The sequence below is a fragment of the Anomaloglossus baeobatrachus genome, chromosome 4 (genome assembly GCF_048569485.1).
Source record: "Anomaloglossus baeobatrachus isolate aAnoBae1 chromosome 4, aAnoBae1.hap1, whole genome shotgun sequence".
Classification (NCBI taxonomy): Eukaryota; Metazoa; Chordata; class Amphibia; order Anura; family Aromobatidae; genus Anomaloglossus; species Anomaloglossus baeobatrachus.
In genome coordinates, this window is record NC_134356.1 from 91,950,748 (window position 1) to 91,977,077 (window position 26,330).

Genomic DNA, 26,330 nt, shown 5'->3' on the forward strand with positions numbered 1-26,330 from the left:
CAACGAATGGCCATTAACGATCAAAAATACTCACCTTATCGTTGATTGTTGACACGTCGTTCATTTTCAAAAAATTGTTGATTGTTGAGGACGCAGGTTGTTCGTCGTTCCCGAGGCAGCACACATCGCTATGTGTGACACCTCGGGAACAACGAACTACAACTTACCTGCGATCGCCCGCAATGAGGAAGGAAGGAGGTGGGCGGGATGTTACGGCCGCTCATCTCCGCCACGTCTATTGGGCGGCTGCTTAGTGACGCCGCTGTGATGGCGCACGAACCGCCCCCTTAGAAAGGAGGCGGTTCGCCGGCAACAGCGACGTCGCTAGGCAGGTAAGTCCATTTGACGGCTCCTAACGATTTTGTGCGCCATGGGCAGTGATTTGCCCATGACGCACAAACGACGGGCGCGGGTGCTTTCACCAGCGATATCGCTAGCAATATCGCTGCGTGTAAAGCCCCCTTAATAAGTCATGTCAGAATAACTTAGTTTCCTTCAATGGCAGAATCACTGACTGGATCAGGGAAAAGCAGTAGATATAGTATATCTTGACTTCACCTAAGCATTTGACAAAGTATCACATACCATCCTTATTGAAAAACGGACCAAGTATGTAATGGACAAGGCAACTGTTAGGTGGATTCATAACTGGCTTAGTGATCGGACCCAAAGGGTGGTCATAAATCTGGACTGCATATCCAATTGGAAGAATGTCTCAAGTGGGATACCACAGAGATCTTTCATTTGCCCTGTGTTGTTCAATATCTTTATCAATGATTTAGAAGCAGGAATTGAGGGTAAATGGATTAAATTTGATGATGACACAAAGCTAGTAGGTATAGCTAATACTAGAAAAGAGAAAGAGAGAGGATTCAAACAAACTGGAACTGTGGGCAGCAACTGACAGAATGTTTTTTAACAGGGAGAAACGCACGCAAAGTCCTACCTATGGGCAAGAAAAATGAAAAAAGCATAAACAGAATGGGAAAAGTATGGTTAAGCAACAGCACATGTGAAAAAAACTTGGGTATACTAATAGATCACAGACTAAACATGAGTTAACAGTGTGATGCAGCAGCAAAAAAAGGCAAACATAATTCTGGGATGTAAAAGAAGCATAGAGTCTAGATCATGAGCACCTGAGCATCTTAGTTTTCTCTCATCACTAATGAAAACATTTAAGATATATATACCAATACAAGACAATATAAAATCAGTCTGCTGAAAACATTATATTTGAACTATTGAAACCTTTTCAGAAATTTCTTATTATATAACTTTCACAGATTCCAAGCCCTAAACTTTTTTCTTAATGATACTTTGAAAGAAGACATTAGGAAAGAATTTTAAATGGTAGGATGAAAACATTCATTTGGGTATACAATTAACAAAATCAGGAAATGTCATGATTAAAAAAACTTGCAAAGAACTTTTAATAATATTCATGCGGATATTATTCACTGTTCAAAACACAACATAAGCCTTTTGGAAAAAAAAATGATCACATAAAAAATTACTTCTCTGCCAAACTTTAATAAACATTTTGCATGATAGAAATTATCCATTTCTAAAATAAGGGCTTAACAAATTTCAGGCACTGATCTCACATTTTGTGTGGACATTAAAACATTCTACATTGGCAAACAATATCTTACAAAAACATAGAAAGGAAGTCTAAAGGTACTGAATGTATTCGGATATTCCAATTAAGCAAAGAAAAGTCAAAACTTTCTAATTCAAGACACAAGTACAAGCTGGGTAAATTTGGAAAAATCATTAAATAAATTACTTCCTTTATAATCACTTATTATGGTTCATTTATTAGACCCTATACTTCCAGCTCCATCCTTTTGAACATTGGAAGCAGCCTCATGGAAATATCTATCATTTTCCCTAAAAAAATAAACTGGTCTTGAACGAATAAAAAACATTCCAATCTCAGTCATAGAAGTGGCTAATCCCAGAATTTCAATGAGTTTGTGGCAAAAAAGAGATATCAAACAATTAGAAGATATCTACAAAAATGATGACCCGATTGCCTGTCAATTATAGTAAATTAAATCTTTCAGACACGGAACATTCAAAAACTGTTGTACATGTACAAATATGTAAATAAAAGACTCAAACATAACATACATATATTGCCAAACCTAAGCTCAATCTTACAAACAACATAACTTCAAAAACCAGAAACATTTGTCTGCTCCACGCAGCAACTGAAGTGAGCCACGTGTTTAGTGGTGATTAGTGGTGACATCACTCAGGTTAGCTACGGCCACAGCTTGAGTCCTCCACCTGTGCCCGCAAATCACTTGAGTGACGTCACCACTGATCGCACAGCTCACTTCAGTCGCTGCATGGAGCTCACAGCAGGCAGTCATGTTCTATGGCACTCACTGTGAGCTTCAGATGTAGCGTTTTTGCTGCAGGGGCATTTATTTGGGGCCAAAAAGGTACATTCTTGTGGCCACCACAAAGATGCAGTGTGCACACATATAGCCTATTAAAGAGATTATTTTCATCAGTAAAACATATTTTAGCCTATTTCACAATTAATATCTGCACTTGCTCACTCACATACCAAACTATTATTCAGACAACTTCTCATCCACATGCACACATCAGCATACACAAAACTTTTCTTTTCATTTATATTACTTATGGATTTATACTGGCAATACGGGCATAACCACTTGATTGGAGGATCTCTAACAATGAGGCTACTCCATATTCGTACACTATGGGCTTTACTGCATGGTTCTTGCTGAACCTCCTATTCAGGACAATACTTTCAGAATTCTGTAGAGGATTGGTTGTTCTGTGCACATCACAGTTCCTACCTTTGAGATAAGGAACCTGTTATGGTGTACCACATCGCTTGGCACATTCGTCCCTCATAGAAATTGATGGGGCTAAGAAGACATTGTATGACCAGTTTCTTTAAAATATAAACCTGGCATTCTCGCCCTTCTGGTGTTCTTTCATCTTTGGAACAAACTCAGGTTTGCCACATAGTTGGCTGCATTTTTCCTCCACAATTTGAACATTTTACCTTTCACTCCAGTAAACTTTATTCTTCCTGCTTCAATATACGCAATTGTGGGATGACTGTTTTGTTAGCAAGACTAAGTTTTATAATCAGCAAATGTGTTTTTAGGGTCATGCTGCCCTTTGTGAGTAATAATTCCTGGAAGGAGGTTCTTGTTTTGTAGCTCAATGTCTCAGTAAGCTTTAAATGCGTCCTGGAATTCCAACAATTTTACCCTGAAGACCAAATGGTGCACCATAGGCACATGCGTGTGCTGCATCAACTACATAAAAAAATCATGGTATCAAACTACTCACTACCTTCCTAGATAAATACATTACAAGGTATAATTTACAAAATAAAAACATTTATGTTTTTTTTGTTGTTCTTGAACCACAAAGGCTCTGGAAATATTACAATCTATTCCAAATAGAGCCAAATTTGTTTTCCAAAATTCAAATATTGCTCCTTTCCTTCTGAGGCTTGACATTTGTCCAAACAGAACTTTTTTTTTACTACTTGGGGTATATCACCGTGTTCATATGAAAGTGGGTCCACTTTTTGGTGTTGCCTCTTGAAAAAGTGAGAAATCAGTTGCTAAGGTAGTATTTTGGTGAAAAAAATGAACAATTTTCAATATGACAACCTAATGATATCAAATTCTGTAAAGTAGCTTAGGGTCCCTGGAGATGCAACATGGTACCCACAATCTATTTAAGCCAAATTTGCTTTCCAAAATTCAAATATTGCTCCCTCCATTCTGAGCCCTCTCAGAACTTTCTGACTACATATGGGGTATCACGGTGCTCATAAGAAAGTGGGTAAAAAGTGTGGGGTCCCCTTTTTGGTGTTACCTCTCAAAAAAAATAGAAAGTTGGTGCCAAAGCAACATTTTTGTGAAAAAATATGAACATTTTCAGCATGACAATCTAATGTTATCAAATTCTGTGAAGTATATGTGGGTTCAAAATGCCATTTTGGTCTAGTTTACAAAATGGTAAAGTGTAATTTTCTAAATACATTATATCCACTTAAAAACAGATCTTTGATCCATATCATCTGAGTTCTGCCCCCGGATTGTAAGTGTTTACACAAGTGCAAATGAATTTATGATATCCAACAAAAGTGGATACACCTTTGACTGTTCATATCAGAACTATACATCTGTACGAGCCCATTAACCTCAAATTTTGGGGGATTAGGAAGATCTTCCTAGGCCCTAGAAAGGGAACTTGGGTAGATTATTATTACAGGAGGAGTCTAGATGGATATTTAGACTGAACTCAAGAGCCCATCCGGTCTGAATGAAGGCTTCACCTTCACAGCCTTTCAGTAGATACTATACCTGCCTCTTTTATCACTACAAATGGAGTTTATATGCAAGAATGTGTGTTTGTATATCACACAGTTTACTCCCCTTTTCTCTTATGTTTAGGGTACTATGATATCATTATGATAGTCGCCATTCATTTGAAACATCCCTTTGGTTATCTTGTATTGCACATTTTATATGTATATATATATATATATATATATATATATATATATATATATTATATTATATTTAACTACTCCGGAAATTGATTATTCCTCTACCTCCCTTTTTTCTTTATAATACTTACAATGCCAGTAAATGGATACATTTAAATCAGGAGCCTTGCAATTATATTTATAAAGTGTTATTATTTATATTCATTATATCGGTTTAAAAACAGATCTTTGATCAATATCATCTGGATTCTGCCCCCGGATTCTAAGTGTTTACGCAAGCGCAGATGAATTTATGATATTATTTTCTAAGTGTCAACACATGCGCTGACGTGTGCTCCTTGTGTAAGGGGTTTTCCAACGCATGCGTGTTATGCGCTTTTATGTGTAGCATATCTAAGTATTGGCTCATGCGTGTTTTTATTTTGTTAACGCACTGAATCTAAGTCCTTGTGTAGGCGTGGGATCTTCTTATGTTCTGGGCCTACTCAATAAATTTATGTAATTATTTTCTAAGTACTAACGCATGCGCTGATGTGTGCTCCTGTGTGAGCGCTCTTCTCAGCGCATGTGTGCAAAGCACTTCTATGTGTGTTATTTCTAAAAGTTGGCGCATGAATGTTATCTTGTCACCGCACTGAATCTAAGTCCTTGCGAAGGGGCAGGATAGTCTAATCTTGCTGACTTACGCAATGATCTCAGGCATACGCATTTCAAACGCACACTACTCGGAAAGGATCCGGAAGTGTTACATTATTGGTGGCTTTGCTGCATTATGGACATAAGTAATAATTGTTATGACTGAATGCTAGTGATTCCAAAGCGGATGTAATGTTAATATATATATTGACGGGCGGCACGGTGGCTCAGTGGTTAGCACTGCAGCCTTACAGCGCTGGGGTCCTGGGTTCAAATCCCACCAAGGACACCATCTGCAAGGAGTTTGTATGTTCTCCCCGTGTTTGCGTGGGTTTCCTCCGGGGTCTCCGGTTTCCTCCCACACTCAAAAAGACATACAGATAGGGACTCTAGATTGTGAGCCCCAATGGGGACAGTGTTGCCAATATATGTAAAGCGCTGTGGAATTAATAGTGCTATATAAATTATTAAAATTATTATTATTATTATTAATATATAACCAATTGGAACCTTGATGATGGTGATGGAATGATGGATTTTCAAATCTTGATCTGCCTTAGGGGACTTCAATAGACAATTCGTTCCCATTACCGTGGGTTCATTGGATGACCCTGGATGACATCACTGCCTAACCTTTAAAAAGGGTGGCAACTATTTTTCTGCCCTTATAGCCTCAGTCCCTTGATGAAGCCAGACATGGTGAAACATGTTGGGGAGGCTAAAAGCTGAATGGTTTTAATAAACTGGCTTAGAGATTGACTACCAAAACAGTTAATATGTGAAGATTCAGGTCCATGGCCCGACAACTTTTATATATATATATATATATATATATATATATATATATATATACAGTGCTGGCCAAAAGTATTGGCACCCCTGCATTTCTGTCAGATAATAATCAGTTTCTTCCTGAAAATGATTGCAATCACAAATTCTTTGGTATTATTATCTTCATTTAATTTGTCTTCAATGAATAAAAATAAATAAAATTGTCATAAAGCCACAATGGATATAATTCCACACCAAACGTAAAAAAAGGGGTGGACAAAAGTATTGGCACTGTGATGCTTCTTAATTTGGGTAATTAACAGCACCTGTAACTTACCTGTGGCACCTAACAGGTGTTGGCAATAACTAAATCACACTTGCAGCCAGTTGACATGGATTAAAGTTGACTCAACCTCTGCCCTGTGTCCTTGTGTGTACCACATTGAGCATGGGGAAAAGAAAGAAGACCAAAGAACTGTCTGTGGACTTGAGAATCCAAATTGTGAGGAAGCATGAGCAATCTCAAGGCTACAAGTCCATTTCCAAAGACCTGAAAGTTCCTGTCTCTACGGTGCGCAGTGTCATCAAGAAGTTTAAAGCCCATGGCACTGTGGCTAACCTCCCTAGATGTAGAAGGAAAAGAAAAATTGACAAGAGATTTCAATGCCAGATTTTGCGGATGGTGGATAAAGAACCTCGACTAACATCCAAACAAGTTCAAGCTGCCCTGCAGTCCAAGGGTTCAACAGTGTCAACCCGTACTATCCGTCGGCATCTGAATGAAAAGGGACTGTATGGTAGGATATCCAGGAAGACCCCACTTCTTACCCCGAGACATAAAAAATCCAGGCTGGAGTTTGCCAAAACTTACCTGAGAAACCCTAAAACATTTTGGAAGAATGTTCTCTGGCCAGATGAGACAAAAGTAGAGCTTTTTGGGAAAAGCCATCAACATAGAGTTTACAGGAAAAAAAAAAGAGGCATTCAAAGAAAAGAACACGGTCCCTACAGTCAAACATGGCGGAGGTTCCCTAATGTTTTGGGGTTGCTTTGCTGCCTCTGGCACTGGACTGCTTGACCGTGTGCATGGCATTATGAAGTCTGAAGACTACCAATAAATTTTGCAGCATATTGTAGGGCCCAGTGTGAGAAAGCTGGGTCTTCCTCAGAGGTCATGGGTCTTCCAGCAGGACAATGACCCAAAACACACTTCAAAAAGCACTAGAAAATGGTTTGATAGAAAGCACTGGAGACTACTAAAGTGGTCAGCAATGAGTCCAGACCCGAATCCCATAGAACGCCTGTGGAGAGATCTCAAAATGGCAGTTTGGAGAAGGCACCCTTCAAATCTCAGGGACCTGGAGCAGTTTGCCAAAGAAGAATGGTCTAAAATTCTAGCAGAGCATTGTAAGAAACTCATTGATGGTTACCGGAAGCGGTTGTTCGCAGTTATTTTGGCTAAAGGTTGTGCAACCAAGTATTAGGCTAAGGGTGCCAGTACTTTTGTCTGGCCCATTCTTGGAGCTTTGTGTGAAATGATCAATGATTTGATTTTTGTTTCATTCTCTTTTGTGTTTTTTCATTGCAAGCAAAATAAATGAAGATAATAATACCAAAGAATTTGTGATTGCAATCATTGTCAAGAAGAAACTGATTATTATCTGACAGAATTGCAGGGGTGCCAATACTTTTGGCCAGCACTGTGTATATATATATATATATATATATATATATATACATATATGTGTGTATATATAAAAAATATATATATATATATATATATATATATATATATATATATGGAATGATTTGAACATTAGTCATCCCTCCGCTTTTCTTTTAATTGGTCAGACATTTAATTAATAGTAAGGATAAATGTTAAGTATTAGGTTTTGAGTTAGAATACCTCTAGTTGCATTTGGCAAATAGTGAATAATATAATTAACCCTATGATAACCTGGTGGTAGTAGAGGTTTAGTGTTGTTGTAGTTTCAAAAATGGGGTCACTTGTGCTGTTTAGGTACCTTAGGGGCTCTGCAAATGTAACATGGTGCCTGCAATCTATTAAGCCAAATTTGCTTTGCAAAATTCAGATATTGCTCCTTCCATTCCAAGCCCTCCCATTTGTCCAAACAGAACTTTCTGACTACATATGGTTTATCACCGCGCTCATAAGAAAGTGGGTAATAAAGTATCAAGTCCCCTTTTTGATGTTACCTCTTGAAAAAACTGAAAAAAATTGGTGCTAAAGCAACATTTCTGTAAAAAAAAAATGAAAATTTTCAATACGATGATCTAATGTTATCACATTTTGTGAAGTACCTGTAGGTCTAAAATGCTCACTGTACCCCTGGATAAAATCCTTAAGGGGTCTAGTTTCCAAAATGGGGTTACTCATGGGGGGCGTTCTGCTGTTTAGATACCTTAGGGGCCCTGTAAATTCAACATGGTAATCTATTTCAGCCAAATTTGTTCTAAACTACATAATCAACACTGGCTCATAAGTCTGTATTAGTGTTGATTATTTGTGTAGTTTAATTCCTATATGTATAATTACTTTCATGTCATTTTTATTTGTGTAAGTTGTACAGATTTTTTTACGCTCTTATCTGTGTAAAGTATATAATTAGATAGCTTGTGTCACTGCCTAGGTGGACCCGTTGAAGTGCCGATCAGAATGAAATGGCCGTCTTCCGGCCTGCAGCACCTGCCACACCTCTCTCCCTTCCCTGCCATATTGGTTACTTCTTTACTGTTTTTATGAAGATGGTTCAATAGAGGTATGATTTACCGAAGTGAGTGTTACTTTCTTCAGATAATCTTCAGTCACCTATTCCTCCCACAAAGGGAACATTGAAGCCACGCACCGCTTATTGCATTAGAACTTGAATCAAGATCCAGGTGGAGCGGTGACTCCTGCACTTTGTCTAAACAGCTAGTACCGTATTCATATGCCTTCTTTTGTTGGAACTTTCAGTAATTACAGCATTACGAGCACATCTGTTTGTCCATAAAAATGGATCAGTGCAATATGTTAACCAACAGAATACCGCTCAAGGCTTCCTTGGGAATCCAGCTCCTAACAGTCTGTTGGCAGGGAGAGAGGATGTAGGGGCATTTTTTCTGGACTGTAATCACAGGAAATCATTACAAGTCATTAGCGTGCAAACGCTAGAAAGAAACATCACTCTTTTATCAGAAAAGATGTTTATTTTGGATAATTAAATCTTTAAAGTGTTATCATGAATGTGGCCGAATCCTTAAAAGGTTAAGAATTTTTAAAGACATGTCCCAGTTTCAATCTGACCCTGATTACGCCAATGCATGGAAACAAGTACATGTTGATTATTCATGTAAACTCATGTAGCTAATTAGGGATGATGGAATATCACAAATATTCGGCAATATTCAGCTTCGAGAATGTTCGACGAATAGGTCGCCGCTATGCGAATATTCGATGCGCAATGTAAGTCTATGGGAAGCCCGAATATTTGTTATTCGGCAACTATTCGGGTTTCCCATAGACTTGCATTGCGCATCGAATATTCGCAAATAGTCGAATAGCGGCTACCTATTTGTCGAATATGGGCGTAGCCGAATATTTGAGGTATTCGATCATCCCTATTGCTAATACTAAGACAGATTGAAAAAGAATATCAAAAATTGACAGGAGATTTGAACGAAGCATAATTAGAACTCAATGCTCGGAAACCAACAAAACAGGCTAAGCGTTTACAGGTCAAATTAGATAATGACTCAAACAACATTTGACAGTGGCGGAAATCTCAACATAGAAGACAAAGAGAACTTTTCAAAACACGCTTTGCATACTTCTGGACCTTGGATTTTAGTGACACGGAAGACATTAAATGAAGTAAACAGTGGCAACACTTTCTGGAGCTAGGGAAGGTCAGCTGGACCTCCTTTTAGAAAGAAAATCAGGAGACGACGCAGCCATAACTGTAGGCAAAAAAAGCAAACAAGTCAAGTGGAGACGCTGACTGAGGATCTTGATCAATTTACCATAATCAACTTAAAGGATTTAGCATTAAATGAAGATATGTATAAAGTATTGTCCAGAGGGTTTGAACACTTGTGTCCCTCATCAATTTGAATTTGACCAGTTCACTCTACACAGTGGCCATGGCTCTTATATACAGCATGTTAGAATGCTGTATATAAGAGCTAATTTGTGGTGGCCGCAGCTTATAGGCCCCAAAACTGGTGACAGGTTCCCTTTAAATGAAAGGAATGACTTGTCAGTCTTTTTATAAAAAATTCTGGCTGATATGTTATTGATTTAGTTCCTAGATAACTTTCCCTTAAAATGATTTACTAATAATGACTAAGGATACCTTTAAAATCCAGTGTTTATTGATATGTAGTTTTATTTCTATATGTATAATTACTTTCATGTTGTTTTTACTTGTGTATGCTGTCCAAATTTTTTGATGCTCTCACTTGTGTATGGTATATAATTAGATAGCATCCGTCACTGCCTGTGTGGACCTGTTGATGCGCCGGTCAGGGCAAAATGGCTGTCGTCCGGCCTGCAGCACCTGCCCCACCTTTTTTTCCTGCCCCGACACATCAGTTGGCCCATGACTGTTTTTATGAAGATGCTTCAATAAAGGTATAATTTTACAGAAGTGAGTGCCACTTTCTTCAGATGTGAACAAAAGCCGTTCTTAGTTAACGTAGGGGTAAAGATAATTAATTACAATTTGCAAAAGGCAACTAAAGACCCCTAAACTAAAGACCAATTTTCTACATTAAAACATAATATTTAGCATTATAAATTCAAAAGCACAGCACACATTATTAAAACCAATTAAGAGCTTCAATGGGTATTTGTTTCTCTTACTCTTTGTAGCAGTAATACCTTGCCCCTCAAAAATTAGTATATTGTGGCTAGAAAAAGGCCTATAATCCAGCTCTCAATATCAGTAATGGGCTATGGTATTATCCATTGCTGCTTGCTATATTAAAATTGTGAACCTATTGCCTCCCCAACATGTTTCACCAAACTGGCGTCATCAGGGGGATTCAGGCACTAATGGATTAAAAAATGCTGAAAAAGACCCTATATAACCTCTGTTTGCGACATCACAAGGAACTTAGTCTCTGAGGCAAAAATTCTGTATAGGCTTGTATTGGGACTAAAGGGTGCTTTACACGCTGCGACATCGCTAACGATATATCGTCGGGGTCATGTCGTTAGTGACGCACATCCAGTGCCACTAACTGGAACTAGCAACATTGCAGCATGTGACACCAAGGAGCGACGATCAACGATCACAAAAACGTCAAAAATCGTTGATCGTTGACACGTCGCTCCTTTTCATAAGATCATTGGTGGTGCATGCCGCTGGTTGTTCGTCGTTCCTGCGGCGTCACACATTGCTATGTGTGACGCCGCAGGAACAACGAACATCTCCTTACCTGCGTCCACCGGCAATGAAGAAAGGAGGTGGGCGGCAAGTTCCGCCGCTCATCTCCGCCCCTCCTCTGCTATTGGGCTATGACGCCGAACGCACCTCCCCCTTGAAGGAGGGATTTTTCGGTCAAAGCGGTCACAGCGACGTCGCTGAAAAGGTATGTGTGTGTGACGCTGCCATAGCTATGGCAGCAATCACCAAATGTCGCACGAACGACGGGGCCGGGTGCTATCGTGCATGACATCGCTAGCTATCGCTAGCGATGTCGTAGCGTGTAAAGCACCCTTTAGTCTCTGTGACACGAATTCTCTACAAGTCTGTATTGTAATCAACTTTCTTCAGAAGATCTTATTTTTACATATCTTTTATTGTAATTTTATACATTATTTCTGTATGCATTTTTGAAATTCCATATGCTTTTTTGATATTCAGTCTTCACTTAATAGCAGTTATAAGATCTCTCTACAGGTGTTTAGATCCAGACTCATTGCTGCCATTTCAGAACTCTCCAGCATTTTGTTTCCATCCATTTCTAGGAGCTTCTTAAAGTATGTTTCGGGTCATTGTTCTGCTGGAAGATCCATGACCTAGGATGCAAATTCTGACTCTTTGCACTATATTGCCACCCAAATTTTTTTGATAATGTTCATGTTTTTTGATGGCTTGTGCTTGGTGCAGAGTGTTATAACAAGTTTCTAAAGGTCACAAATTTTTATGTTAGAGAAGTGGTTAAATTTAACTGGAAAATTGAAATTCTAATTAGAAAAAAGTGCTCTTTTAGCAAGAATATAAAATAACTCCTTATTGAATACCACATACAGCATAAAAAAATTCTATAAAAAACGAGCCACTGAAATGAAAAGGGGATAGACTCCTCAGAAGTTTATTAAAGAAAATTCAACAAAATTGCTATAAATAATACAGAATGGAGGCCCAGACCAAAAATTGCTGATTGCGTACACTAATTAGAACATAGAAAAGGAACAAAGATATCCAGTGAGCCAACAGATGATGAAAAAAATAAGTAGATACTTTCTTTCAAAGAGTGAAAAAAATCTTGGGATTCAATCCGCAAAAGGCAGAGGTGAACATATAATCTGCTAGGAGTGGGAATAAGATGCGTTTCGGCTATGCCTTCATCACAGTCATGACTGTGATGAAGGCGTAGCCGAAACGCGTCTCATTCCCACTCCTAGCAGATTATACAGTGGTAAAAAAAAGTATTTAGTCAGCCACTAATTGTGCAAGTCCTCCCACTTAAAAAGATGAGAGAGGCTTGTAAATGACATCATAGGTAGACCACAACTATGAGAGACAAAATGAGAAAACAAATCCAGAAAATCACCTTGTTTGATTTGGCAAGATTTTTTTGCAAATTATGGTGGAAAATAAGTCAACTAAAAACATGCAAGATTTCTGTCTCTCAAAGACCTGTAACTTCTTCTTTAAGAGGCTCCTCTGTCTTCCACTCATTACCTGTAGTAATGGCACTTGTTTGAACTTCTAATCAGTATAAAAGACACCTGTCCACAACCTCAAACAGTCACACTCCAAACTCAACTATGGTGAAGACCAAAGAGCTGTCAAAGGACACCAGAAACAAAATTGTAGCCCTGTTCCAAGTTGGGAAGACTGAATCTGCAATAGGCAAGAAGCTTGGTGTGATGATGAAATCAACTGTGGGAGCAATAATAAGAAAATGGAAGACATACATGACTACTGATAATCTCCCTCGATCTGACGCTCCATGCAAGAGCTCACCCTGTGGGGTCAAAATGATCACAAGTATGGTGAGCAAAAAGCCCCAAACCACACCCGGGGACCTAGTGAATGACTTGCATAGAGCTGGGAACACCGTAACAAAGGCTACCATCAGTAACACACTACTCCACCAGGGACTCAGATCCTGCAGTGCCAGACGTGTTCCCCTGCTTAAGCCAGTACATGTCCGGGTCAGTTTGAAGTTTGCTAGATAGCATTTGAAATTATGCAGAAGAGTATTGGGAGAATGTCATATGGTCTGATGAATCCAAAGTGGAACTGTTTGGTAAAAAGACAACTCGATGTGTTTGGAGGAGACAGAATGCTGAGCTGCATCCAAAGAACACCATACCTACTGTGAAGCATGGGGAGGCAACATCATGCTTTGGGACTGTTTCTCTGCAAAGAGACCAGGATGACTGATCTGTGTACATGAAAGAATGAATGGGGCCATATATCGTGAGGTTTTGAGTGCAAACCTCCTTCCATCAACAAGGGCATTGAAGATGAAACGTGGCTGGATCTTTCAGCATGATAATGATCCCAAACACACCACCAGGGCAACAAAGTAGTGGCATAGTAAGAAGCATTTGAAGGTCCTGGAGTGACCTAGCCAGTCTACAGATCTCAGCCCCATAAATAACCTTTGGAGGGAGTTGAAAGTCCATGTTGCCCATTGACAGGCCCAAAACATCACTGCTCTACAGGAGATCTGCATGGAGGAATGGGCCAATACACCACCAACAGTGTGTGCCAACCTTATGAAGACTTACAGAAAACGTTTGACCTCTGACACTGCCAAAAAAGGATATAAAATAAAATACTGAGATGAACTTTTGTTATTGACCAAATACTTTTTTTCCACCATAATTTGCAAAAAAAATGTTGCCAACTCAGACAAGTTGATTTTCTGGATTTGTTTTCTCATTTTGTCTCTCATAGTTGAGGTCTACCTATGATGTCAATTACAAACCTCTCTCATCTTTTTAAGTGGGAGAACTTGCACAATTGGTGGCTGACTAAATACTTTTTTCCCCACTGTATGTTCACCTCTGCCTTTTTATTGCCTGTATGCGGATTGAATCCCAAGATTTTTTTTTACACTTTGAAATAAAGCGTCTACTTTTCCCCTCACCCATGACAGCACCACGTGAGAGAGGGATCCGCCCAGCGAGGACAGGAAACCATTCTGAATAAAAGGGCGGTACTTCTCCCCTTTGTCAGTTGGTTTCCTGTCCTTGATGGGGGACCCCCGTTCTGAAAACCGGCGGTGAAGAGAAGAAGAAATCGCCTACTTACCCAGCCCCGTCCGGTGTCTGGAAGAGCAGGGTGAGTCCTGTAGCACCGTTCTTCGGGGCTGGAAGCACCGTCCACCTGCCCCTGGGGGGTCCTGGTGTCCGTGCGGGGGAGTGCGGCAGGAGCCGTCTGTGGGATCCCGGTCCGCCACTCCTTCCTCCCCGCCCTGCGCTCCATGCTGCCTCTGACTTCCAGGTGCGCGACTGCGCGGCTGTGCGGCGGGCATGCTGGGAGCTGGAGGCGGGGCTTGGCGTAACTTCACCGACCAAAGATGGCGGCGCCCATGCAACGCTGCGGGGTGTGCGGCCTGCCACTCGGGGCTGTGGGTGCTCCTGTCCAGGCACCGTGGGGAGCGTGGGGGCAGCGGGGAGGAGCCTCACCTGGGACCGGAAGGCGGAGGATTCTGGTTAAAGCGGCTCTTCTGGCACTGTCAGGGGTGCCTAGGCTCTGCAATGGAAACGGATGAGCAGCAGCACTCTCCCGTGCGGCGTTAGTGTGGCGCCCCAGGACCTGGTCGCCACAACAGCATTGCCCCTCCAAAGGGTTAATGCTGAGCCTGGAGGTAATTGGGAGGTCTATTGGCCAGTAAGTTTAACATCCAACGCAGTTCTCCCTCAGGCCAGCAGGGGGAGCTCTGAACATGGAGTTCCAGGGAGCATTCCTTAAGTCTGGCCTGAGGGAGGAGTTAGTGTTCAGTCTGTAGGAGAAAGCAAAGAGTGCAGACGCAGAGTGTGCTGTCCTGTGGAACTGGGGCCTAGCGCTGGAGCAGCTTGGCCCAGTGAAGCAGGAGGAGCAGAGAGGCACAGAAGAGACTCGGACATCGGAGTCTGTGGCCACCAGGGCCTAAAATACTCCCTGGTAGCCGAATCCGAAGGGCAGGAGAGCTGCAAGCACCTGGCTCATAAACAGCCCGAAGGTACAGCTGCATCATCAGGGCCCGGTGTGGACTCCAGCAGAGAAGCACCAGAGAGGCCCTGTGCAGCCTTCCACAGAGGGAACGGGACGTACCACCGGTCCCAGCAGCAAGAGGGCCATTGCTAAATCCAGAGAGCAGGGTCCTATCATGGTAAGGAAAAGAACAGGAGTAGGCCTCATACTCATCTGGCCAAAACGACATCTCAGTTACTTCCAGGCCGGCCGGAGCCCTCTACCACCTGTAACGGTCTCCCAGGACTAACCGTTTGTGAAGTAAAAGAGGAGAAGGTAAAGAGACTGTTTTTTGTGCCTGTTTCTTTCATTGCCTGTCGGCTCTGCACCGTGTTATCCACACAACACCATAGACTCTCACGAGCACCAACAGTGTCCCCGGGGCACCGCTCCACCTGTGGGGAGCAGTACCACCATTGCAGCCATATCATCACCCCGGAGGCCTTACACAGCAGCGGCTTAATAGCCGCATACCACAGGTGGCGTCACGAACACAAACCCCAAGTCACCAGCCATATTTAACTGACACCCACCAGGGCCACGGAGTCGGGCCCCGCCACCACTGACTACCCCCACTGACTACCCCCGGACTAGTCCGGCCCGGCACCGGGTGTCCCATAGCCCTGGGGTGGGCGAGTCATCAGCAGGGCAGGACAACAGATGACCGGAGTGATACTGGTCGGACGGGCCGTGGCAGCCATGACAGCAGATCCTCTCGTGACTCTGCAGCTCCTGTGAGGCCTGTGGATGTTCCGAAAGAGCCTTCGAAACTGGTACCCTTGATTCCTATGGTGGTGGGTGGATCTTCGTGAATGTCTCCTTACTCATGGTTCCCTTGGGGTTTTTTTCTCCCCTACTTTTGTCTACCCTTTTTAGGCCCCTAAAAAATCAATGTCCAAAAAGAAACATAAGGAGTGCCCCCTATGCAGGGAACCCCTCTCGGAGGAGTGGCAAAAGAAGTTGTGTCAGGCGTGTATTCGTCGCACTATTGCGGAGGAATCTCCGGGACTCTCGGCGGATGTCCGTTCAGCTATCCGCTCAGAAGTTCAGGATTCCATGAAGGCTTTCTTAAAGAGAAAAAAATCAAAACCGGTAGACTCTGCCTCTTCCTCTTCCTCTTCCTCCTCTGGTATGGCCTCAGACTCAGACTCCTCGTCCTCAGATAGTGATGTGGCCGTGCTTCTCCATTGACGATATAGGGTATCGCTAGGTGGATTAGGGAGGCCATTACTTTAGCCTACTCCTCTAGTGGAGCGCCCGTTCTGGAGAACATCTGGGCCCATTCCACCAGAGCGGTGTCTACCTCCTGGGCTGAACGTGCGCAGGTATCTATTGAACAAATTTGTAGGGCCGTTACCTGGTCCTCACAGTCTGCTTTTTTCCGGCACTATCGGTTGGACCTATCCTCCTCGGCTGCTCTTTCGTTTGGTAAACGGGTGCTTGAGGCGGTGGTTCCTCCCTAAATAGGTTTCTCTGGAAATCTCTCACGTTGTGCTGTCATGGGTGAGGGGAAAACCCCACGGTTACTTACCAGTAGCCGGTTTTTCCAGAACCCATGACAGCACCCTTATATTCCCTCCCTTTCTCATCCTTGGTGTATACTTTTCGGTGTGTTTGTGTGTGTGTTTAGTGGTGATGGAGTAAGTTCTAACATTTGTTGGAGGTCCTCTCATTCTCGGTAATCAACTGACGAAGGGGAGAAGTACCGCCCTTTTATTCAGAATGGTTTCCTGTCCTCGCTGGGCGGATCCCTCTCTCACGTGGTGCTGTCATGGGTTCTGGAAAACCGGCTACCGGTAAGTAACCATGGTGTTATTTTCTTCATCATCTGTTGGCTCGCTGAATATCCTTGTTCCTTTTTTATGTCTTCAGTAGCATGAACTCCTGCCCTTTGGTCCGATGCACAGCCGCCAACAGAATAAGTGGCATACAAGGTGAAATTTCATGAGGGGTAAGCTGGCAACCCCTGCTTTTTCTACTAATTAGAACATGTTGCAAGTGAAGAACAGAGCAGGCTGTATAGGTGTATAAGAATATGAGCATATACGCAAATAGTGAGGCTATGAAGGTGCCAATATATACATAAATTGGGAATGTATTGCAAAGTACACTAGATAATATAAAGTCATTACCCAAAAAGCTTAAGCCTTCTTCTGAGGGTAGCGTCACACTGACAGAATGTCTCTTTTTAAATTTTCTGTAAACCAAACAGTAGAAATAGCTGGTGTTCGTGCAGTGTATGACGTAGACCTGACACAATGTCGGCGACTCCCAGTAAGGTATGAAGTGGGATATGACAACAGTCCCAATCATGTGAAGGCATAACATGAGTTGAATCACGCGACCTAAGGTACCAACCATTCATAAATACACACAGGGATCCATTAGCCATGTTGAACTCTACACACGTGTGCACCAGCATTAGGATACTAACATTACAAGAGGTCACAAGGAGGAGGAACACAAATAGAGGAATCAATACAATCCCAGCTGAAGCCCAATAAGGGATCAAAGTGCAGAATTAGTTGCTGTAATACTAACGGGCATAGTGCAACATCATATTGTGAATCAAATATGAAGATTATGCAATGACAAATATAATAATAATATAATATAATGATTAAATACAAGGCATGCATTTGCTCTACTTTATAACAACTTTCCTTAAAGAACCACTCCGACAATTTTTTATTTCACTGATGGAGTGGTACTTTAAACCTAACTCCCTGCATCCATTTCATAATTACTCTCTAACACCTTCATCTTCTATTAACATTTCTATGGTCGGTCTAAGGCGATTTGTGATCTGCCAACAGCTTCAGTGTTTCAGGGAGTGAACCGGAGGTCACAACTGAATGTAACTCTATGAGAGCCTCATTCTGTCTCTCATAGACTTGTATTGAGAGTTGGTGAAGTAACTTCAGACTTACAGCCAGTTAGAAGTTACGGGCACAAGATGGTGACGCAGGACCAGAGCAACACCCAAAAAGGACAAAAACATTGAAGGGTGAGTACAAGACAGCGGTCAGGGGACTAAAGGCCACTTTACACGCAGCGAAAGCGCTAGCGATGTCGCTGCCGATCGCACCCGCCCCCGTCGTTTGTGCGTCACGGGCAAATCGCCGCGCACAATATCGCTAGGAGCCGTCACACATACTTACCTTCCTAGCGACATCGCTGTGACGCCACACGAACCGCCCCCTTAGAAAAGAGGCTGTTCACCAGCCGGCGAGCAGCCTCTTTTCTAAGGAGGCGGTTCGTGCGGCGTCACAGCAACGTCACACGGCAGGCGTCCAATAGAAGTGGAGGGGCGGAGAGTGGCCACATGGAAGTCACGCCCACCTCGTTGCCGGAGGACGCAGGTACGGTGTTGTTCGTTGTTCCTGGGGTGTCACACGTAGCGATGTGTGCTGCCTCAGGAACGACAAACAACCTGCGTCCAAAAGCAGAAACGATATTTGGGAAATGGACGACGTGTCAACAATCAACGATTTGGTGAGTATTTTGCATCGTTAGCGGTCGCACGTACGTGTCACCTGCAACGACATCGCTAACAAGGCCGAATGTGCGTCACGAATTCCATGACCCCCAACGACATCTCATTAGTGATGTTGTTGTGTGTAAAGCCCCCTTTAGAGTTAAAGTAATACCAGCAGTGAAATTAAAAAAAATGCTGGAGTGGTGCTTTACATAGCCTTAGGTTGGGGTAAAAGAACTGCTGGCAGGTTCCCTTTAAGTATATTTCCATAGTTTAACATTGCTAGACTTTTTTTTATCACTGTGCATAGGCTTAAAATGTAAAAGATATTGTAACGCTGAACTCCCTTTTCCTAAATACACCAACGTCTCAGTGCTTCCAAGCGCTCATGTCCCTGCACTCTCCTCTCCCCCCACCCAGCAGGGACACCAATGCCGTTACCGTCTTGGTTGTCCACTTGTCCTAGCGTGCATGCTTGTCTTGCATGTTTACCTGTGCTCCTTCATGGCTATCCTCATGCTGCATGGTTCTCTACCTGTCTGCATGGCTTCCACAGGTTTTGTGGTCCTCTCCACTCCTGCACAGCCATCTTCATGCTGTGTGATCCTCTTCTCTTCTGACTGGCTGCCCACATGCTGCATGGTCCTCTGCTCTCCTGTATTACCACCCATGTGTAGTTCTCCCGTGTAGCTGCCCATGTATGTTTTGGCCCCCGACTTCTGCCGAGGTCCCTAGGCCTCAGGCCCTGATCCTGCCACTAGAGTTTTCCTGGTCTTCAGCCTATCTCACTCCTAGTACCAATCCAATCTGTGGCTACACTCCTGTCCTGCTGTCACCCAGCTTTGCTTAGCTGCCACAGTCCCAGACACTGCCCTGAGAGTAGCACCTGGTGTCTACAAGCAGCCAAGTCCAACCTCATCAGCAGAACCTCGGGTGAATACCCGGTAGGTGCTTAGTTAAGTCCTCCCACATCAGGGTAAGGCCGGGACCCCCTTATGGTCCAGTGGGTCTACCCCTGCTCACACCTGCGAATGTTACAGTTATAATTAGGTAGTTTTTTAAGGACTGATAATACTGACTAGGAATGAGTGAACCCAAACTGTAAATTTCGTAGTTTGTACCGGTCACCTGGAGTCCGAAGCTCAGACTCTAACAGACTTTTAAATAGTCTGTTTCCGAGTTTGGTGTATATGTACTGTTTGTATGTTGGTAAAATTTGTTGAAAGGCTGCAGCGCAGCCAACCAACAAGCTTTGATTCATGAGGAACATAACTATATTCTGTTGTGAGCAATAAAGATTAAAAAAATACATGACTTGGGTTCCCTTCTATTCATGATAATTAGCACAGGTAAAACACACAGCTGCAGACTGTAAGACTCAGTTGTCCATTTTTTTCTTTATTGGTTATAAAATATAGAGAGGATCCAAGCCATTTTGTAAGTAATTGTAAAAAAGGGCATAGGCTCCTTCCTATTTTTGACAACCAGCCAAGGTAAAGCAGATAGCTGGGGTCTAATATTATCAGGGTGTTGAGGTCCATGGTTGTTTGGCCCCTCCCAGCCTGAAATTAATAGCCTGCAGCTGCCCCAGAAGTAGCACGTCCATTAAATGTGCCAATTCTGGTGTTCTGCCTGGCTCTTCCCAGTTGTCTGGGTTCAGTGGTAATCGGGGTAAAACTTTGGGATTGATGTCAGCAGTGAATTGACAGCTGCCTTAAGCCCAGGGGATACTAATGTATAGGCATCTAACAGACACCCGATTACTAACCTGGTAAGTTAAAAAAGATACGGACACAGGAAAAAAATAGTTTATTTGAATAAAGACTCCTCTACATGCTCTTTCACCAATTTATTACTTCAAAATAAATTCTGGAAGTAATCGATAAAGTAATATCCCACAACGCCCAGTGAACTTTGGAACCTTGTTCTGAAATTCTCAAAACAAGGCTCTAGAGGTCACTGCTGGTCAGTGGCAGACCTGGAATTTATCACAATAGGTTGCCACTGACCTGTAGTGACCTATGGAGCGTTGTTCTGTGAAAGTTTTCAGAACAATGCTCCATAGAAATTAATGGGCATCATGGGACATTACTCTGTGGATTACGTCGGAACTTTTAGGATTTATTTTTAATTAATAAATTGGTGAAAGAGGGAGTGTAGCGCAGTGTTTATTCACAAATGGATTACGTTGGACCTTCAAGGATTAATTTTGAAGTAATAAATTGTTGAACAAAGGCCTGGGAGGGAGTCTAAGTAAATTAACTTTTTTTGTCCTGTGTGTTTTTTTAACTCTTCACTTGACAGGTTAGTAATGGGGGTGTCTGATAAATACATATTCATTATTAAGCCCTGGGCTTGATGTCAGCTGTCAATTCACAGCTGACATCAAACCCAAATGTATTACCCCAATTACTACCGCACCAGGACAATCAGAAAGAGCTAGGTAAAGCATTAAAATTGGCCTATCTAATGGATGCGCTACTTCTGGAGCGGCTGCGGGCTGCTATTTTTAGGCTAAGAGAGGCCAAATAACCATGTCCTTCCCACTCTAATACCAGCTCCAAAATGTCAGCTTATCTTGGCTGGATATCAAAAATAGGGTGGAGCTTATGCCTTTCATTTTTTTTATTTAAATAATTCAATATTATTTAAATAATTAAAAAAATGGTGTGGGATCCCCTCTATTTTTGAAAACAAGCGCAGACAGCCGAGGGTTGCAGCTGTTTGCTTAATCTGTGTTGGTTATTAAAAATAATTTTCTTTTTATTCCCTATCCCCATTTGTTTGCACGGTAACTGCCCCCATTTTGCTTCCTTCTGCATTCTTCTAGCCTCTACTACAACCATATAACAGCACAGAAGTTCTACATTGACTTACATGGGGTTTGGGGTTCTGGTCAAGTCTGGGTCCTGAACAGTAATTTTAACTAAACCAGTTAACCCGAAATTCCATGGGTCCGTTCATTTCTAATACTGATAACTCATGGGTAATAAATCATTTGGATATTGTAATAATGCTTTTTTTTAATAGATATGTGAAATTTCATATAGTATGTTTACTCCATAGCTCAAGTTTGGGTTTAAACAAAATTAAAGGTAAACGTAAACGACTAAAGAAGTACAATACTCACCTTCCCTATAAGCTTGCCTTTTCTGTTCATACAAAGGTAAAAATCAGTTTCTTTTCCTTTTATCCGGACTTGACTTCCAAATGTGTCGGTTTCCACTAGCAGCTGGGCTTGTAAAGAAAGAAAAATATTAATCAATTCACTTATAATAACATTGTGTGTTTTGTGATCACAAGCCAAAACTTACTTTCAATGTACTGTACATGACACGTAGTAATACTTTTTAACCAGAAATTCTAGTAAACTCTTCATAGATTATAATGACACGTCTGACCCTAGGCAAGCCCAGCCATCCACTTTACTTTTATCAAATTATTACAATTACATGTTTTGTTATACACAGGTTTATTTCCTTTGTCTGTATTGTAACATAACAAAAAACAGCTAAGAAAGGCAAACTGGACATACACTGATGAGCAAAAGGGTAGCAATATCTTGAACTTTTGACTCTCAGGCTCCATATTTCACCATCCACTACAGCTTCAAATGTGAGACTACCATCATTTTACAGACAATCATTTATTTTGGCTATCTCATGCATAAATTTGACCTGCAACTATTTCCCATATGATTATTTAAATTTTTGTCATGTCATCACAGTTTTACTCCTAAAACGCTACATTTCAATTTTTATTATGTTGCTAGTGTTTTGTAAATACACCATTGGCTTTCAACACTGCCTAAATCCTTCTGGGCATGCTTTCAATCATATTCAAGCATGTCTCGACCGAAATTTGATCTCATGTCTCTTCTGCACATTCCTAATGTTGGTGCTTACTGGTCAATTCACTTGGGTATGCACACAGCTTTTACTTCAACTCTACCCACAAGTGTTCAATTGGTTTGAGGTCTGGGGACTGTGGGGGCCAGTCTAGCACCTCTACTTCATTGTCATTGAATCACTTGTTCACCAATCTCGATGTATGCTCCGGGTCGTTGTCCTGCTGGAACATTATGTTGTCATTTTCATACCCATAGTACTCGAGTCTATGAAGTAGCTCATCTTGAGGGACACACACAAGAAGCTCAGCACTGAGGCTGCCATTGATCCTGGTCATATATTCATCACCTTTGGCTGTGAAACAACCCCGTAACATCAGGCTTCCTCTATTGAAATTGACAGTTCCTTCAATTTCTCGATTCAATAGCCCCTTCTTCTCCTGTTTCTTCCAGAATTTGCACCCATCAAAGCCTAGTCTATTGACCTTCATCTCTGGCTCCAAATCACCCATTTTCAATCTTCTACTGTACACTTTTTGTACTTCTTTGCAAACTCGAGTCGAAGCTTCTTATGATGATATTGAAATCAAGGCTTCTTCAACTTTTTTTGGGCCCCCATTCGAGACTTGTGTAATGTGCATCACACGGTGATTGCACAGGTGTCTGTGGTCTCACAATTATGAAGCATATGAGCCACCACCAGTGCTGTGTTTGTTGCACCAGAACTTTTAGACCTCCTGATGAGCCAACTTGTTGACTCTGATATTTTGCCTCAACGTCCACCTCTTGGTTTTTGAATGGATGAACAAACTTCATTTTGTATTCTCCCAACTTTCATGGCACTCACATGATGCAGTTTGGCAATTTTCTTGGCTGAGACTGCTATCGATGAGCTGGATGATGTTGTTTCTCTTTTTTTCGGGAAACCTTATTTATGGCTGTTCCTTGATTCAAACCAGTGATATTTCGCTTGGCAATCAACATAATAAAAGACTGAGCTATTAGGGAATGTGAGAACAGGCTGTAATTTGTAGTATACAAGAAGAAAAAAAAATTCAAACACCAGGAGCAAAACAGTAAAAATGTTGTAAAATGCCAATAACCTGCATAAGTAATCATGGGCTAAATATTTGAAAGTCAAATTTATGAGATAGCCAAGATGATTGTATATAAAATGAGTGGATGTTGACATATGGAGTCTGAAAGTCAAAAGCTCAAAACAATGTTACCCTTTTGCTTGTCACTGTAAATTGGCCACAAAGAGGTGCTCCCTGCAAATTTCAGAAAAAGGAGGGCAAATAATTATCAGAAGAGTTGTCCATGAACCGAATACCACTTGTTGACATTATCATGGGCCAACTGGTTGACTCCGATATTTTTCCTGGACATCCAACTTTTGGCTTTTGAATAGATGGACATGCTTTATTTCATATCCTTCTAATGGTCATGGCACTCGCAGTTTGGTAATTTTCTTATCCAAGAGACCACAATTGATTAGCTGGATGATTCTGTTTCTTTTTTCTTGGAAAATGTTCTTCATGGCTGTTTCTTGATTTGAACCAGTGACTATTCACTTGGGAATCAAACTAATAACACACTAAGCAATTAGGTAATATGAGAACAGTGTGTAATTTGAGGCATACAAGAAAAAGATTTTCTAGCACAAAGAGCAAATCAGTAACAATGCAGTGACATGACAAGAAACTGCAAAACTAATCATATGCTAAATTGTTGCAATTCAAGATAATTGTCTAAAATGAGGGTAGCCTCACAATTTCAGCTGTAGTGGATGTGAGCTATGGAGCCTGAAAGTCAAAAGTTCAAAATATTGTTACCATTTTGCTCGTCAGTGTAGTTTCACAATGAAAACAAAAATGGGCTGGACAATATTGTTATCACCTTTCCAAAATTGTGGGTAAACAACTTTGTTTCAAGAATGTGAGGCTCATTCAAACTCACCTATGGCAAGTAACAGGTGTGGGCAATATGAAAATCACATCTGAAACCAAATAAAAAGGGGAAAAGTTAACTCAATCTTTGCATTGTGTGACTATGTGTGCCAACTAAGCATGGAGAACAGAAAGAGAAGAGAACTGTCTGAAAACTTGAGAACCAAAATTGTTGAAAAAAATCAATAATTTAAGGATTACAAGTTTTCCTCCAGAGATCTTGAAGTTCCTTTGTTCACACTGCGCAACATAAATCAATAAGTTTACAATGCATGGCACTGTAGCTAATCTCACTGGACACGGACACCAGATAAAAATATATGAAAAGTTGCAACGCAGGATGATCTGCATGTGGGATTAGCAGCCCAAATCAAGTTTAAAAAAAATTCAAGTTGTCCTGCATGCTCAGAGTAGATCAGTGTCAGCATGAACTATGTGTCAACATTTGAATTAAATGAAATGCTTTGCCAGGAGACTCAGGAGTAGAGATGAGCGAACCTGAGATTCGATGTACGGAGTCCAGGTTCGGAAACCGACTACCCAAAAAACACAAAGTTCGGGTTCGAAATTCGAGTGAGTTACGAGTGCAAACCACTGAAGCAAGCAGAACTGTGCTTGGGTATGAGTGATGCTCAGACTTGTGAGAGCTACCTGCAGAGTTTGAATGGCTTGTACTTCGGTTAAAATGAGCTTGATCATATATAGTATGCACACACACAAATAAAATTGAAAAACCCTGCCTACCCTCCCCTGGAAGTGTTCTGCTTATGGCTGGCAGCATGTAGCTGGAGCCACAAACTGCTCAATTACAGACTTTCATTGAGGTTCGGATCAAATCGGGGACACAAGCCGAAAGGTTTGACTGTACCTGCCGAACCAAAATTCCAAAGGTTTACTCATCACTACTCAGGAGAACTCCACTGTTAACACACAGGCATATAAAAGCTAGACTGCAGTTTGCCAATGTATGTGAGTAAGCCAAAATTCTTCTGGAAAAGTGTTTTGTGAGACCAAGATAGAGTCTTTTGGTAAGGCACATAATTATACTGTTTACTAAAAATGGAATGAGGCCTACAAAGAAAAGAACACAGTTGCTACAGTTAAATATGGTGGAGGTTCAAAGATGTTTTGCGATTGTTTTGCTACTTTTGGCACTGGGTGCCTTAACTATGTGCAAGGCATCATGAAATGTGAAGATTACCAAAGGATTTTGGGTCGCAATGTCCAGAGTCACAAATCTCGGATTGCATCATAAATCATGGGTCTTGACAATGACCCCAAACATACTTCAAGAAGCACCCAGAAATGGATAAAAACAAAGTACTAGAGAGTTCTGAAGTGACCAGCAATGAGTCCGGATCTAAATCCCATTGAACACATGTGAAGAGATCTTAAAATTGCTGTAAGGAGAAGTCACCCTTCAAATATGAGAGACCTGGAGCAATTTACAAAAGAAAAATGTTCCAAAATATCAATTAAGAGGTGCAAGAAACTTGAAGAGGGTTATAGGAAGCGACTGAGTGCAGTTATTTATTCCAAAGGTTGTGCAACCAAATATTAATTTGAAGGTGTCAACAATTTTGTCTGGCCCATTTTTGGAGTTTTGTGTGAAGTTATGTCCAATTTCCCTTTTCCTTTTTGTTCCTGATTTTTTGTGTTATTCCAAGATACAGAAAGGAAACATGTGTATAACAAAAAGGCTAATTTC

The 26,330-nt window shown here is 41.5% G+C and overlaps 1 protein-coding gene across 2 annotated transcripts in view; it reads right to left on the reverse strand.

The window, feature by feature from the left end:
• FGF18 (fibroblast growth factor 18) overlaps positions 1-26,330 on the reverse strand; it is a 325,706-nt gene that overhangs the window by 64,205 nt on the left and 235,171 nt on the right. For both annotated transcript variants that reach the window (XM_075342281.1, XM_075342280.1), the window contains exon 4: positions 21,957-22,063. In XM_075342281.1, the coding sequence (XP_075198396.1) occupies positions 21,957-22,063 (107 nt within the window). The remainder of the gene's footprint in view (positions 1-21,956; positions 22,064-26,330) is intronic.